This window comes from Cucurbita pepo, chromosome 9 (genome assembly GCF_057944985.1).
Source record: "Cucurbita pepo subsp. pepo isolate OVF chromosome 9, ASM5794498v1, whole genome shotgun sequence".
In the NCBI taxonomy this organism is placed as follows: domain Eukaryota; kingdom Viridiplantae; phylum Streptophyta; class Magnoliopsida; order Cucurbitales; family Cucurbitaceae; genus Cucurbita; species Cucurbita pepo.
Genome location: NC_141806.1, coordinates 12,275,727 through 12,292,848, shown reverse-complemented (window position 1 = coordinate 12,292,848; position 17,122 = coordinate 12,275,727). Strand labels below are relative to the sequence as shown.

The 17,122-nt window shown below is 39.2% G+C and overlaps 2 protein-coding genes across 3 annotated transcripts; both read right to left on the bottom strand.

Moving 5' to 3' along the window:
- Nucleotides 1-1,924: 1,924 nt before the first annotated feature.
- LOC111802234 (cyclic dof factor 4) lies at nucleotides 1,925-2,589 on the bottom strand. The gene has a single exon (XM_023686528.2). The coding sequence runs from the start codon at nucleotides 2,524-2,526 to the stop codon at nucleotides 2,059-2,061; it is 468 nt and encodes a 155-aa protein (XP_023542296.1). The 5' UTR covers nucleotides 2,527-2,589; the 3' UTR covers nucleotides 1,925-2,058.
- Nucleotides 2,590-7,581: 4,992 nt separating this feature from the next.
- Nucleotides 7,582-16,331, bottom strand: LOC111801679 (protein SCAR3). 2 transcript variants are annotated; one of them, XM_023685776.2, is made up of 9 exons: nucleotides 15,969-16,331; nucleotides 14,293-14,456; nucleotides 13,354-13,477; nucleotides 13,135-13,264; nucleotides 12,566-12,633; nucleotides 9,662-12,491; nucleotides 9,454-9,558; nucleotides 7,970-8,077; nucleotides 7,582-7,887 (listed from the first exon to the last, which is right to left on the bottom strand). In XM_023685776.2, the coding sequence occupies exons 1-9, from the start codon at nucleotides 16,121-16,123 to the stop codon at nucleotides 7,837-7,839; spliced, it is 3,735 nt and encodes a 1,244-aa protein (XP_023541544.2). In that variant the 5' UTR covers nucleotides 16,124-16,331; the 3' UTR covers nucleotides 7,582-7,836. The 2 variants fall into 2 exon arrangements, with proteins under 2 accessions (XP_023541544.2, XP_023541545.2); XM_023685777.2 differs by lacking the exon at nucleotides 15,969-16,331 and having other exon boundaries at nucleotides 13,354-13,488; nucleotides 14,293-14,433.
- Nucleotides 16,332-17,122: the final 791 nt, after the last annotated feature.

Genomic DNA, 17,122 nt, shown 5'->3' with positions numbered 1-17,122 from the left:
TTCTTCCATGTCGCTTTGACTTGTTCCAATTATTGATATTTGTTCCTAATGGAGTTGGGTAGCTATCTCAATTCTTGCTCTGTCAGTCGACTTGGTTTGAGTCGTTTGGGTCTTCATGCATCAGTAAAAAAGCTGTGAGATTAGATGTTGGTTGAAAAGAGAATGAAACATTTCTTATTAAGGGTGTGGAAACTTCTCTTTGACAAACACGTTTTTCCTCTAACAAACACGTTTTAAAACCGTGAGGTTGATGACAATACATAATGGACCAAAGTGGATAATAACTACTTGCGGAAGACTTGAGTTGTTGTTTAGCAAAGTAAAAGTAGATAACACGGATGCTTGAAATACATTATGTACAGGATTTGGAATTTAGATTTGGTTTCTGATGACCTTAACATTCTACTACATTCCTTGTGACATGATCGTATTATCTACCGTCATAGATTGCTTCTTCCTGCATCTCTTGCAGCAGGTCTTTTTCGCATGTTTTGTCTTCACTCATGCTTTCTAGAAAAAATCCTACGATATCACTCAATATATAATTGCTCGAAGCAAAACATATTTAATATTGAAGTTTTTACGGCTGAGTCACCGAAAAAGAAGTTACACCGAATTTATACACGTAGTAACCATTATATCTTAAGAATCACTCTCATATAAATGTGTTCTCGATTTAGGTAACTAAAGAAAGCAAAAAAGTAAAGAATTTTTTTTTAGAGGACACCCTATTATTATTGCGCAAATGGTCGAAAATGTTTGAAAAATATGATTATTCTATAAAACGCGTTACATCATGTCTAAAAAAACCATACGAATCTCAATCATGGAAGAAAAAAAGGTTGAAATAAGTTATGGCATGAAGAATTCACAGGACTTGAAGGCAACAATGAAGGCAACAATGAAAGGGCAAACTTACAAAAACAAACATGCACCAAACATGATAAATGTTCCTCAGATCCTATAAATTCTGATACATTCAACTCTTAGTGTTTGTGTAAATAAAACCTCGGACTTGGGAAAAGACATTGAAAATATTGTTCCAATATATATCCCATGCAGGTAAAAAGATATATTAAATCCTAAGAAACAAAAAATGTATATATATATATTTTTTAAATGTTCGTGTTGATGAGCAAACATTTCACGGATATTTATACAATTATACATACATATAATTACATTTCATTTCATGTTGAAACCCTTTTTAACGTTACTTTCACTACCATTGAGATATGTAAATAAATCTCAAATGGGTTTCGATACATTTATACCAACCCCTAAACCCATAGATAGCTCCACCAACGCAAGATGAAAATCATTCCTAAACAATTTTTTATACCAACAAATAAGACTGGAAAATTAAACTCACATATAAATGTTTTAAATTTCGAAAACTAGAACCGAACTCGCTAGCGGCCGGTGGACAGCGACCATTGAGAAGATATCTACCCAAGTTTTTCTAGTAAACGACGAACAATCATTGATAAGAGTTTCGTGAAAAAACTTTTACAATTAACCTCACCAAACATCGTATGCTAAGTTAGTTCTCTCGACTTACGTGCATCTCAACTATATTGATCATAACATTCATGACATCAAACGTGCGTGCACCTCAACTGTCTATTGATCGTAACATTCTTGATCTTATCATATGGGTTTTGAAATACCAACCCAAAATCGATGAGAAACTCTCATTTTTTTCCTCCTTATAGCTTATCAACAACTAAATAATACAAAAACTAGAAACTTATTGAATGAATTAATCAAAACCCATCTAAAGAAACTATTCTCCCTATTTTTCAATCAAGTAGCTTGCAATCATTAAGCATCTTAATCCTAATTTAATTGGGTGTTTATGTAATCAATTATAAAGCATGGCTTTGACCTTTTAGAGGGTAATTATTGATGATGATCAAGGTCATAGCATTAAAAATCCAATCTTTTTTCTCCAAAAAACTATAAACAAAGTCTATATTTGTACAAAAACAAGTTTCTTCTTTCAAATTTGAAATTCTTGACACAAAAGCAAAAAAAAAAGGGAAAAAGGGATAGGAATCAACAAGTTTGACCATCTTGGCAATCTCTCCGCCGCTTCACCGGTGAAATTTGGTTAAAACCACCGTGCCACTCCTCCAACTCAAACGGCTGCACCGCCACCATCCCTGAAGAATCAAAGACACAATTCTCCGGCAACCCATCAAAGGTCCGACAAGGAGGCTTGGTTTTCCGGCGGCCGGCTCCGACGGGGACGTTGCGGAGGGCGCCACCGGCCGTCCAGTATCTCTGGCAGCCCTTACAGAAATGTCTTGGCTGATTAACGTTGTAGTTATTGAAATAACAAAATTTGGTGTCGGGGCTTTTGCATCTTGGGCAAGGAATCATCTTGTCCGGTTTTTTTTCAGCTGATTCTGATTTGTTGGTGTCTTCTTCTTTCATTTGTCTCTTGTTTTGCAACGTAATTGTTGTCCCAAATAGCTTGATTCCACCCTCGTCGTCTTCATACTTGTTTCTCTCCGCCATCATTGAGAGGCAGAGAGAGAGGCAGAGAGAGAGAGAGGCAGAGAGAGAGGTGGTTTGGGGGAATTGGGATTAAAAATGGGGACTTTATAATTGAAAGGAAAAAGGGGAAAAGGGTAAGTGAAGAGAGAGAGGTTGGTGAGAAGGAAAAGAAAAGGTTTGGATGAGCTTTTTGTACACATCATTGCTTCACTACATCATCATTATCATCTTCTTTCTTTCTTTTTAAACATTATAAAAATATGATGATAATCATTGAGAGACGTCTTTTAATGGTTAAGAGACCTGCCTCGAACGGAATAGAGAATGAAACAGTGAGTCGGGAGAGATTTCTCTTTGTTAGCTAAACAAGGTCAAAGATAGAGATTATATTCTTCGACCCTAACCCAGTCTCGACTCACTTTTAAGAGACCTGCCTGGAACGGAATAGACAATGAGAGAGTGAGTCAGGAGGGATTTCTCCTTGTTAGCTAAAAAATGGTCAAAAATAGAGATAACATACCCCCGACCCTAACCTAGTCTCTTTATTACCTTCCTCGTGTATGTATAAGGTCGAATCCATTCGATTTCTAAAAATGACTACTAATCTTTAACTTTTCGAGGAATCATTCATTAGTGGTTGTGAATGACTGATTTTTCTCAATCTTTTCGATCCTAGTTCAGTAGGAGCAAGTCAGAAAGATTGAGAAATTGAACCATTTGATTTGATTCGTTCTCAATGGCCATGTGATAATCATCTTAGGGTGATCCGGATGCTCCTATTACACTCGTAGTCACTGAAGGATGAGAACCAACTATGTAGCATCTACATCGAGAATTCAAGTATTGTATATGAGTAAGGACAAAACATACTAAAAGAACTCGCGTTGGTTTGTAGAGATAATTTTCACTCTTACAAGCCGTTCAAGACAAGTAAATAATGCAATAATATCGCAGGTGTGAGATTCCACATTTGTTGGAGAGGGGAGAGAAACATTCTTTATAACGGTGTTAAAACCTCACCCTAACAAACGCATATTAAATCCGTGAGGCTAGCGACAAATGGTAGCAGAGAGCTTGGGTTATTACAAATGATATCAAAGCCAATCACCGGACGGTGCGAGACACTGATCAGAGTAGGGCTAGACCCTCTCCATAGAATAGTAGATTATGAGATCCCACATCAGTTAAAGAGACAAACAAAACCGTGCATTCTTTATAATGGTGTGGAAACCTCTCCTTTTCACATTTTAAAACTGTGAGACTGATGGTAATACATAACGGGCCAAAACGGACAAACAACAAGAGACGTAAAGAAATGTCACGACCATTAACGAGCTAAATCGGGATTTTGTTTTTCAAATGAGAGAGGATTTTAATATATATATATATATATATATATATATATAATTCCATCACTCTCCCACAACTCTCCAACCCAAAAGAAAAAATAAATAAATAAATAAAGACAATTAATATATATATAAAAAAAAAGAATTAAAATGATTTTGTCGTGTAATATATGGACTGGATCGGAATTAAAATTTCCACAAATTATTTAATCTTTTGCTTTTCAAACAATCATTTTATGCTTATAATAATCAATAATTTTTTTTAATTATAATAAATAATAACAATTTTTTAATTATAATAATCAAGTTGTTTGAAAAATAATATCAAATTATTCTACCAACAATAAATAATTATGGATGATTGTTGGTAGCGTTATACTTAGGGTATATATTTTTTTCATTATTATATCAATTATTTAGTTTATAATATGCTTTTTTTTTTTTTTTATTAATCTATACAATTTTACAAATCTTAGCACATGGACAGAGTTGACATTCACATAAAAATTCTTCAAATTTTTAACCCATCTTAATTTTGATACCTATTTTAAAAAATATATTCCCGAGGAATCAGAAAACCTAAAACAAAATGATTCTCAAACAGAGCAACTCAATAACTTTACTAAAGGAACAACCGAACATGATTTACTGATCTAGAAGAGTCTTTTTCGTTTCATATATATCTATAAACATTGTACGATCAGAACCCATATAGCAAATTTTGTTACTTTTTAAAACGAAACGTATTTGTGGGTCGTAATCGAAATTTTTAAGATTGAATCGACTTTTTTAGGTGGGTTTGAATGCATGTATTTGGTGAGTTAACTTTGATGATACTTGGTTTTTTAAAAGGGTTTTAAAGTTAGGGAATGCTTTTAATAAATGGATTTGCTTTAAATAAAGCAATCTTTTTTATAAACTTAATATGAAAGTAACCCTCTTTTCCAAGAACACCTTTTTTTGCTATGATAGACAAAACACCATTTTTCATTGGAAAGAGATGCACTTTTGTTTGGGATGCTTTCCATCACTATTTCTTTCCTTTCTTTCTTCCATTTTTAAATTTGAAGATTTGATCTTTTTCATATTATAATGTATAAAGATATGTCTTTGATATGATATCTTCAACTTGGTTTAGTATATGTAATTTTAAATATGATTTGTTCGTGTAATAGTTGAAATTAGTCACAGTTACGAGTTGGAATTTGTGATACTGAGTAAAAGAGAAGTATATGAATGAATCGAGACTGCGATCATGAGGATAGGATGGTTAAAGAAGACTTAAAAGAATTTAAAGACATTACTTATATCAACAAGGTGTACTTTCTTTTTCGGTAGCTCAGTCATGGAGAGTATGGAGTAATTCTATGTTGGGTGACCTTTTGAAAACTTTCCTAGGATGCATGTGAGTGAGGACAAAGCATATTGGAAGGACTTTATTGTTAGAAGCAAACAGTAAGTAATGTGACCATCTTGCAAGAGAGGTAGGAAAATGTCTGAGCACACAAGTGCCAAATTCGGATCCGAATCTTGGGCTTGGTTCTTCTAAGTTTCTCAAAAACTTTATTTTTTTTATGATTGCCTACCGTGCCTCACCCTCAACCGACCAACCATACAACAATCAGGCCTAGCCGATGTACGAATGTCTAGGTGGGTTTCAGTAGCAAATGGCTTAGCCTGGGTGGTATAGATCATGCAACATGGTCTCGACTCGCGTGTTACTTGTCATAATTGATGATACGATTGTGCCCTGAGAAAGTCATTAAAGATGATAACTGGGTTAAGTGGAGAGCGTGCCACAACCTCATTGAGAGAAAGTAGGTTGTGACCCCACTAGCTAGACACACAAGGGGCGACCCTCAAGTGATGCCCATCTGGCTACGTGAAGGTCAAGATTGAGAAGTGTTATGATATAACCAATGAAGATGGTGCATCATCCAACACACCAAGAACGTGTTTTGAAACTAAGTTGAGGCATATACAAGGTTCGAGAGAATGAGGCAACACGAGTGTTGAAGACAAGCTTAGAGAGGGTCAGGTAGGGCCACAGGCCTTAATCTCAGAAGTTGGAGTTTCGACACGCAGCTCAAAAATTAAGTTTGTCAATATGAAAGATGAAACCTTGCCAAATTTTGGTGTCAATCGGGTACTCTACGAACTATGCACAAGATCGTATGTTCGCTCGCCAAAAAGACATCTACTCAAGAAGGATTAACAATGCCTCAAAATGTATTACAGGGGGAGGCATGGTGTTGGCTCTCCACTACCTCTTGCCTCTATGGCCTAAGCAAGCTACCTGTGACACATACGTGTGTCACAACATGGGCGAGCGTCTTGGGCGTCATCCTTTGAAAAGAATCTTTCAAGGACAGTAACGGACGACACAATGTGCCATTATTGCACGTCATCCTTAAAAATGGTCTTTCAAGGACAGTACTGGACGACACGAGTGTGTCGATATTGCGCCTCAGCCCATGTGTCAAAGGTTAGATTATGCACCCACTATATGGAATGTACGTCGTAAATGATTTAGCATGAACACAGGAGAGTTTGATGTTTGATGGAACCCAGATGGATAGATGTTCGACCAGGCTCCCGTGAGTAGGACTTCGTCCATAACATAATCGGCAGATCCAAGATGTACTCCTACAAGTAAAGGGACAAATTTTATAATAAAAACTAAAATTTACTATCTAAATTTATACCAACAAGATGCACGTTCCTTTTAGTTAGTTCAATCATGAACTCCAAAGTTAAGGACATGGATCGAAATTCATGAGTTTTAGATTAGTACGGCATGTTTCTCGATATCACCTAATCGTTTATTAAATTGAGACGGGTATGGGAAGATTTAGAGCAGCACTTAATTAAATAATGTTGGAGTTTCTTCCATTGGAAGTTGCTCTTTCTTGGTCAATAAAATTCTGTAGTTTCTGGGATATCCAAGACTTGACCTTTCTTTTTTTTTTTTTTTTTTTTTTTAAGTATTTCTTTGAATGATTCTTTGAAGACTTTACCAACGTACTTTACTTCCCCTTTTGGTCTTCTTACATGGAATGCAACACTTTTCAACTCTTTATTTCTTTTCTTTTCCGTCCATGAATGATGACAAAACGTTAACTTTCGGAGGGAGGAAAAGGTCCATCTAATCCAATCATAATAGATATTGATTAGAAAGGTTGTAACGACTCAAGCCCTCCACTAATAGATATTGTCTTTTTGAGCTTTCCTTTTCGAGCTTCCCTTCAAGGTTTTTAAAGCATGTCTGCTAAGGAGAAGCTTCCACAGACTTATAAGAAATGCTTCGTTCTCCTCCCCAACCAATGTGGGATCTCACAATCCACCCCCTTGGAGGCCCAACGTCCTCGCTGGCACTTGTTCCCTTCTCCAATCGATGTGGGACCCCCCAATCCACCACCTTCGAGGCCCAGCTTCTTTGCCGACACATCGCCTCGTGTCCACCCCTCTTGGGGCTTAGCCTTCTCATTGGCACATCACTCGATATCTGGCTCTAATATCATTTGTAACAGTCCAAGCCCACTACTAGCATATATTGTCCTCTTCGGGCTTTCCCTTTCAGGGTTCGGGACTTCTCCTCAAGGTTTTTAAAACGTGTCTACTAGGGAGAGGTTTCTACACCCTTATAAAAAATGTTTCATTCTCCTCCCAAATCGACGTGAGATCTCACAAAGACAATTGAAGAGGCAGAGTAAAAGCTAAAAGAGTCGAATTTACAAGCATTTTCAGGCTTTCTTTTATGCACTCTATTGCTTGCTGCAACCTGCAAGTATGATGAAACATATCTTTCCCAGCACCTAATACTCAATTCTCAATGCTTACAAGGAATTGACAAGTTCTCTAAGGGAATATAAGTCAAAAAGGAAGCTTATTCACAAGACATACCATGAGTTTTATTACATATGCATGCAACTATTAGCATCTTTATGAGAGTTGTCTCCGGGAAACATAGGTTTCATCTCTACAATCAGGCATCACTCCAAGAATCGTCATCTTCGCCGTTGTCACTTCCAACAGCCTGCGAAACGACTCAATAGTTATGGCGAGTCTTTCATGTATATATATAGTGTGCATAGTTGGAAAACAAGACAATGAAGAACCTGGCGAATCGCGTTGGCTTTCTCCAAAATTGCTGTGACTTTGACATGGGTAGCAGGTCCTGCTGTAGTACTTGCCTTCTCAGTCATTGTAGGTCTTAGGTTGAATGACTGGGGATAACATGGTCGAGAATAGTTATTAACATGAACTATACAACTTTTGATCTTATTTGAACAAAGGAAATCTTGGCTACAAAAATTATGATATAAGAATCTTCAAGGGCAGCTTTCAGATTTTAGTATAGAGGCAAATGTCTAGTTAATATAATAAGAATACTACGAATGCGTCACAAACATGATGGCCAACGTGAGTTCATGCGTATGATCTCCGAATGCACAAATGCTAATGTATGCATGCTATGGCCTTGGAATTAGTATAGAGTTGAATTCACAACAAAACCAGTCTGTATACTTGGATGATTTGATTTGCAGAGCTTTTGTGCAAGGAATAAAACTGACCATGTATCACATTGTGAGATCCCATATCGGTTGGGAAAGAGAATGAAACACCCTTTATAGGGGTGTGGAAACCTCTCCCTAGCAAACGTGTTTTAAAAACCTTGAGGGAAAGTCCAAAGAGAACAGACACCAGGCGATGTGCCAGCAAGGAGGCTGAGCCTCAAAGGGGAGTGGACACGAGGCGGTGTGCCAGCAAGGATACTAGTCCCAAGGGGGGTGGGGGGTCCCACATCGATTGGAGAAGGGAACAAGTGTCAGTGAGGACGCTGGACTCCGAAGGGGGTGGATTGTGAGATCCCACATTAGTTTGGGAGGAGAACAAAACACCCTTTATAAGAGTGTGGAAACCTCTCCCTAGCAAACGCGTTTTAAAAACCTTGAAGGAAAGTCCGAAATGGAAAACCCAAAGAGGACACTATCTGCTAGTGGTGGGTTTGGACCGGTACAAATGGTATTAGAGCCAGACATCGGGCAATGTGCCAACGAGGAGCCTGAACCTCAAAGGGGGGGTGGGCACGAGGCAGTGTGCCAACAAGGACGTTGGGCCCCAAAGGGAGGTGGATTGGGGGGGTCTCACATTGACTAGAGAAGGGAACGAGTGCCAGCGAGGACGCTGGGTCCCAAAGGGGGGTAGATTGTGAGATCTCACATCGGTTGGGGAGAAGAATGAAACACCATTTATAAGGGTGTGGGTGGATTGGGGGAGTCCCACATTGATGGGAGAAGGGAACGAATGTCAGCGAGGACGCTGGGCTCCAGAGGTGGGTGGATAATGAGATCCCACATCGGTTGGAGAGGAGAACGAAACACCCTTTATAAGGGTGTGGAAACCTCTCCCTAGCAGACGCGTTTTAAAAACCTCAAGGAAGCTCAAAAAGAAAAACTCAAAAAGGACAATATCTGCTAGCCGTAGCACTACACATATGCCGCAAGTTCACATCCATTAGGGTAATTCAATATCCATCAGAATCAAACAAAATCAATAAAAGAAAACGAATGTTAAACAAAAACGTAAGAAAATTGCTTACTTTTTCTCTTATTTGTTGAAGAAAATCTTCCCTCGCATCCATCACTTGGCCATTTCCAATGCGGTTAAGTTCTTTTTTACCATCCATCATCACTTGTTCTGGCTTCTACATTCAATAATAAATGTATAAACAATTAGAACTTCCCACGCCTTAAGTCATCCTGGTTGTTTATGTTTGCTATCAAAATAACCACTATACTACTATTTACCTTGTCATTTGGCTTGGTTGCAATGGGCTCATGAGTTATTTGCTGCTGCAAGACAATTGGTTCCATCTGTTCCGACCGAGCAGATAAATCCTTCAGGTCTTCAGACACATTCAAGGATGTTTTTGATACACACCATTGTGCAGGAGGAAGAGGAGGCACAGCCGGAGCAGGATTATCTGAACATTGCGGCTTAAGAAGATTCATTGCATCAATATCATCAATTCTTTCACTCATTACAGTGTTCACAATGTCAAAACATGGAAGATCAAGTAACGGACCCGAAAACGATTCATCCATGCCCTTCCTAGTGTACAAATTTTCACTTTCACCGTCCACAGTAGTCCCAATTTTTGTGATTCCCTCAAATGATGAAGCCATCTGTGATATGTGTAAATCATACGAATTCTTGCACGTGCTTCCCGAAACGTCGTCTGATTCCCACAGGTCAGAATTCGACTTAGAGCGATCACTAAGACAATCATCTGACATACATGGAGATGATCTACAGAACGTGTCGTCGTCATCAGAGTCAGAGCCAATCTCATGCACAGAAATAGACTCCTCGGGAGCCAACTGAAACGATGGAAATATGTCGTTCATGCTTCCTCGGCCTTCACTGTCGTCGGGAAATCTCAATTTCAATTTTGAAATTTCAAAACCAGAAACAGGATGGAAAGAGATTTTCATGTGATCAAGTGGGGGTGAAGGAGGACATGAATCTGGACCAGACGTAGTCTCAAACCTTTCATCTTGTACTAGCGTTAGTTTTCTATGAAAGCCATTTACAAGCAATTGATGGCCAAGTCCAGAATTCTGATTCGAATCTTCATCTTTCTCCATAATGGTTTCTGCCATATCATTCATATGGACACAACTAGATCCATGGCTTGAATGATTAATATCAAGACTTTCATCTCTTGACAATACCCGAGACGTATCGTATTTCTGATCATCGTGATGCAATGTGGACTTATTAGAAGTTGAATCATTCTCACTGTTAATAGCATCTTTGGGAAAAGTACCCATTTTCATTTCTTGTGCATTACCATTGATCAAAAACGCATGATGAGAGGGGCCATGTTTTTCGCCTTTACTCGCGTCCTCACGAGAAGCATTTGACACAGCCCAAGAAGGAGGTTTTGATGGCTGAAGTCCAAGCAAGCCACCATTAGTCCAGAACTTATCTAACGGATTGCTGGAGAAAGAAGCTTTTTCAGATTCGTGCGATTCGTGCACCGTGTTCAATAATTTAACTCCCGACTGATCCTCGAAACTAGAAGTGGAGTCAGGAGGGAAGGAGTCACTGATATCAGATTCTGATATGGAACTTTCCTTGTCATGCAAATTAGTTACTAGGGGATCGTCGAGGTTAGAATCCTTCACGGCGTTTTCGAGCCTTTGATCATGGTAAGAACTATCTGAAGAAACTAAATTTGGCAGACTGGACATCATACCTTTGTCAAAGGACGTTTGAGGCTCATTACTCGGGTTAAGAATCGAAATATCAGGATCCAAACTCAATTCAAGGACGTCATGCACTGGTTCTACTACTTCACACTTTATAGTGGATGAGTATGGCTCGACTTCTCGTTTCGTCTGACAATCAAGGTCACTTTCAGATTCTGACTCAATGGTGTTGAGGGCATCCATATAATTATCCGTTTCACTTTCGACTTCATCAAATACATTCCCGTCATTAACGGATTCTAGCAGGTGGCCATTACTAGCAGGCGTGCTCGTTTGTTCATCATTTCTGAGGTAAAAGCCTTCCATTTCCTGTGGATCCAGGGTAGATTCAGGTATAGGAACATTATATTCTTCATCTTTATCATGCTGTTGACGCCTCGACTCCCCTATCTCCACTTTTTCGCTATCACCCTGTCGACTACCCGGCTCCACCATTTCTGGCTTTTCTATGCCACCCTGTTGAGTCCTTGGCTGCACAAGTTCCTCCATTTTACTAACATCTTGTTGAGTCCTGGGCTGCTCAATGTCTGCCATTTCACTGACACCCTTTTGAGTCCTTGGCTGCAGATTTTCTGTCATTCCTGTATCATCCTGTTGGGACCCTGGCTGCACAATGTCGTCCATTTCTCTGACATCCGTTCGAGCCCTAGGCGCCACATGTTCCACCATTTCTCTATCATCCTGTTGGGACCTTGGCTGCACAATTTCTGCCCTTTCTCTAACACCCTTTTCAGTCCTTGGCTGCACAATTTCTGTCATTTCAGTAACATCCCGTCGGGACTTTTTCTCCAACATTTCTGCTATTTCTCTAACCCTCTTTTGAGTCCTTGGCTGCACAATTTCTTCCTTTTCTCTAACATCCTGTTGGGACCTTGGCTGTATAATTTCTTCCATTTCTCCGACATCCTTTCCGGTTCTCGGCTGCATAATTTCAGCCATTTCTCTAACATCCTGTTGACATATTGGCTGCAACATTTCTATCTTTTCTACACTATCTTCCTGATTCCTGGGCTTCATTATTTCTGCCTTTTCATCCCATGTGACATGAGAACAGAAACTCAAATCAATTGGATCATCTAATTCAAATTGAAATTTATCATCTACCATCCTACTTTGTTCATCTGAGGCAAATGAATCAACAGCATCATTAAACTGCATCATGCTTGAATTTGAAGATTCCCTAAATTCCTGTTCTTTAGTTTGCAAGGAAGAATCTAATTTTGTAACACTTCCTGTATATCGTGACCCAGTTCCGGAATCAAAAGAATTTGAAGACTCCCCAGCATCTGATTTCATCCTCATATCAGCTGTAGCAGTTTGAGAAAAGGAAGCTACTTCATTGGAAATGGAGTTAAACTGCAAGCTGCATATCTAGTTGTCAGTGTTCCATTCAACTAAAGAAGAAATGTCCAAAAACTAACTGTTAGTTTGTAATACCTGCTATTAAAACTGGGAATTGATGCACCACATGTCACTTCTCCGTTGCGCATCAACGATCGTTTTCTCTGTGCGTTGTTAATTTATTTGTCAAAATGACAGAGCCTATCTTTGATTTCAAGAATATTAAATAAAACAATGACTCCACATTCTCGACCATTTGACCAGGATCTGTTCTATAGGTTGTACTACTGTGCCTTTGAGTTCTAAGGTTAATGACTTACCTAGCACATATTGTCCTCTTTGGGCTTTCCCTTCAAGGGCTTCCCCTCAAGGTTCATTGATTGGAGAAAGGAACAAGTGCCAGCGAGGATGCTGGGCCCTGAAGGGGGTGGATTGTGAGATCCCACATTGGGGAGGATAACGAAATATTTTTTATAAGGGTGTGGAAACCTCTTCCTAGCAGATACGTTTTAAAAACCTTGAGGGGAAGCCTGAAAAGGAAAGCCCAAAGAGGACAATATCTGCTAGTGGTGTGGGCTTGGACTTGGGCTGTTACAAAAAACTAGAAAGCTAGCCACTTATTCGAGAAGTGCACATAGCACAACCCCTAGATTTTCAGTACATACCTTGATCTTTTGAGCCTTTTTATCACTTCGAACCTTCTCCAAGCTTACTTTTCCTGAGGTTGATATTCTTCTGAAGAATGTGGGATCTGAATAACGCTTTAAACAAGATCCAGGACCCCCGGTATCAAATCTAATGGAGAGAAGAACAACATTGTCAAGCTTGCCTCTCATTTTCAATAAGAAGAAATATGTTAAACAACGATAACGAACTGAACATACTTGTCGAGCAAATGAAGTTGTGGAGGATCACGACATTCTTCATAGGAATCCATAATAAATCGTGGCAAATCATGATAGATGAAGTGATTTTGGTCTGTTTGAATACGAGGATGCCACTCAGAACCTGCAAAGCAACTGCTTTACATTATGCAAATATCAAATGTTGCTAAAATGCTATAGAAAACTGTAACTGCGCTGCTCTAAAGCTCATCTACACAAACCCAGTTTATGAAGATAAGTTCGTGACCAGTACCGAGTTAAAATAAACTAGGATCACTCGTCCTGTCAGTGAATCAGAAAACTACCTCCTTCAAACATCACTTTGCAGCTAAGAAGCACAGACCTTTAGTTTGGATAGTGTGTGTTGGACACTTCGACACTTATTGGACATGCATCAGACACTTGTTAGAACAATAGATACGAGTCGAACACTAATTGTATCAAGTGAATATGAGTCCAGCGTTTGACAGACACATATGAAATGCTTGTTAAGCATTCTAAATAGATATAAATAAACATGTCCTTATCGTGTACGTGTCCTTTATTTTTTTTTAAATGACATGTCCCTGTGTCTGTGCTGTGTTGTGTCATGTCATGTCTATGTTTCATATCCGTATCCGTGCTTCTTAGCCAAGAAATATTTAACACTCATGTACGTTAGAGAACAAAGAATACACGGTCGAAGTGAGGTACAAACAATACCATATGGCTGGAGTCTGTATTTTAGCCAATAAATAGTAGTTTGTGTACGTGTTTACGGGTCAGGGGTGGAGTTTAGAGCAGTTCCTCTTCATTTTTACGAATTAATCCATACTGACAAGGGATTCTCTATTCAGGTCCAGAGTATTTACAACGGACAAGTCGATAGCACCAAAAAAGTTGAAATAACTAATGTTTTAGTCTAAGTAATCAATGATTTAGGTAGCAATTGAGTCATACCAGCTGTGTAAGCAAAATGAATGTGACTTGTTTGAGCTAGTATTGCCTTCTCTAGGGAAGGAAGGGCAGCTTCAATATGTTTGACACGAGCCATCACATTGCGGCTCCTGGAAGCTGTTGCCATCACCTGTTCTTGCAAGCCATGAAAAACCTCCCCCGCAAATCTACAACACAGGATGATACCATCCCATTCAGTATAAATGTTGTTTAATAACATACTTGCATTGCACAAAGGACCAAGCAAAGTGAAAGTGTTTTTCAAAGACCCTATATGCATATCAACACAAAGATGATGATCATCTTTCAGACAACTTACAGACGAACTCTAACTATTTCCTAATGAAATTCTAACGGTCTAGCACCATTTCTGTGAGATACCACATTAGTTGGAGAAGAGAACGAAGCATTCTTTATAAGGGTGTGGAAACCTCCCCCTAGCATACACGTTTTAAAAACCTTAAAAGGAAGCCCGAAAGGGAAAGCCCAAAGAGGACAATATCTGCTAACAGTGGGCTTAGGCCATTACAAATGGTACCAGAGTCAGACACTGGGCGATGTGCCAATGAGGAGGCTGAGCCCCAAAAGGGGTGGAAACGAGGCGGTGTGCCAGCAAGGACGCTGGCCCCAAAGGGGGTGGTGGATTGGGGGGTCCCACATCAATTGGAGAAAGGGAATGAGTGCCAGTGAGGACATTCTGGGGCCAGCCGATGTGAGATCTCACTCCCTTTCTCCAACCGATGTGAGATCTCACAATCCACCTCCCTTCGAGGCCCAGCATCCTCATTGGCACTCATTCCCTTCTCCAGTCGATGTGGGACCCCAGAGGTTTCCACACCCTTATAAAAAATGTTTCATTCTCCTCCCCAACTGATGTGAGATCTCACGATCCACCCCCCTTTGGGGCCCAACGTCCTCGCTGGCACTCGTTCCCTTCTCCAATCAATGTGGGACCCCCAATCCACCCCCCTCAGGGCCCAGTGTCCTTGCTAACACACCGTCTCGTGTCCACCCTCTTCAGGGCTCAGCCTCCTCGCTGACACATCGCCCTATGTTTGGTTATGATGCCATTTGTAAAGGCCCAAACCCATTGTCCTTTTTGGGTTCTCCCTTTCGAGCTTTCTTAAGGTTTTAAAAACGCGCTTGCTAGATAGAGGTTTCCACACCCTTATAAAGAATGCTTCGTTCTCCACCCCAACCAATATGGGATCTCACACTCACCCTAACTACGATGCAATATTCTAAAAAAAAAAAAGAAAAAAGCGAAAGAGTTAGGGGACTAAACACTCACTAAGTCACCGAGCCTGTCACATTCTAAGAGAACTTCTCAATAACTAGTAGGTATGAAATGAATCATGAAAAAACATAATTAAAAAAGAATTAGAATCCCAACCAAATAACTCTGATTTGATTGTCTCCTTCCCATATCTGTTTCCTAAACAAGATACAAAAATGAAGTTCCCATTCAAGGAACTAATCAATTTCCAAGTGAATTTCAACATTCCCAAACATTCCTTCCATTTCCAGATGTGAATATAACTCCACTGATTCCCTCTAACTTAGATTAATCTAAGAGACCTAAGAAATACCTAGAAACAAGAACATAAATACATTCAATACTCGAAACTAAACCGCCGAAGCATCATATATATAGAGCAGGGAAAGCAAAAGAAACATACTCCGCAAGATCACCCAACTGCCTCAAGATCCCAACGAGGCCAGCAACGGCTACACCGTCAAGCACAGCTTTGGGATCTTCATTATTGGCCTCCTTGTAGAGATGGGGCTTTCCAAGCCCGAATTCGCTCTTGAGCTGCACCCTGACGAGCGGCATCTTCCCCTAATTCCCCTGCGCTGCTCTCGGCATTGGAGGAAGTGGATTCGAAGGGAAACGCGGTGAAATTGTAGGTGACTGAAGGGATAAGGGAAGAGAGAGAAAGAGAGAGAGTTGTTGTGGGGATTGAAGCAGCTCAGCTGCCGAACGGAGGGAGCTGCTCTGAGCTTTGTAGGACATTGCCAACTCCTGAAGCCATTCCTTTTCAAAAAAATAAATACAAAAATAATATTCATATATTAATTACACTCCAACAATTAAAAAACAAAATCTAAAATACCCAAAACACCACGATTGTTTGAGGAAAATGACATCTCTATCCCTCTCTGACGTGTCAGCCTTGGATTGGTTGGAGTTTGATAGGGCCTCATATTAGCTGGACTCACAAGTGTTCGAAAGCACCGATTTTTTTATGACGTCATTTATTATCTTTTAAAAAATTATACTAAAAATATAACTCCAAAAATATTGGTTAAATTAAAGTTTAGTTTGTTTTTATTATTATTAAAAACAAATTTTTTATATTTTTAATTATTTGTCTAATTGTCATTTAAATTAATGAATTGTATCAATAAATTTAATTTAGTGTCTTCTATAATACTAAATTTTAAATCAATTTAAATAGATATTAAATATATATATATATATATATATATATATATATATATATATATATATATATATATATAATTAAAAAAAAAAACAGGAATAATTGTGAGATGGCACGTAAGTTGAGGAGGAGAACAAAACACCATTTATAAGGGCTTTCTGGGTGCCTTTTAAAAACTTTGAGGGGAAACTGGAAAGGGAAAGCCCAAAGAGAAAAATATCTATTATCGGTGGGCTTGGGCAGTTAAAAATGATATTAGAACCCGTCAATGGGGTGACACGGGAAGGTGTGCTAGTAAGGACACTGGGCCTCTGGGTCGTTACAAATGGTATTAGAGCCAGTCACTAGGTGACACGAGGTGATGGGCTTGGGCTGTTAAAAATGGTATT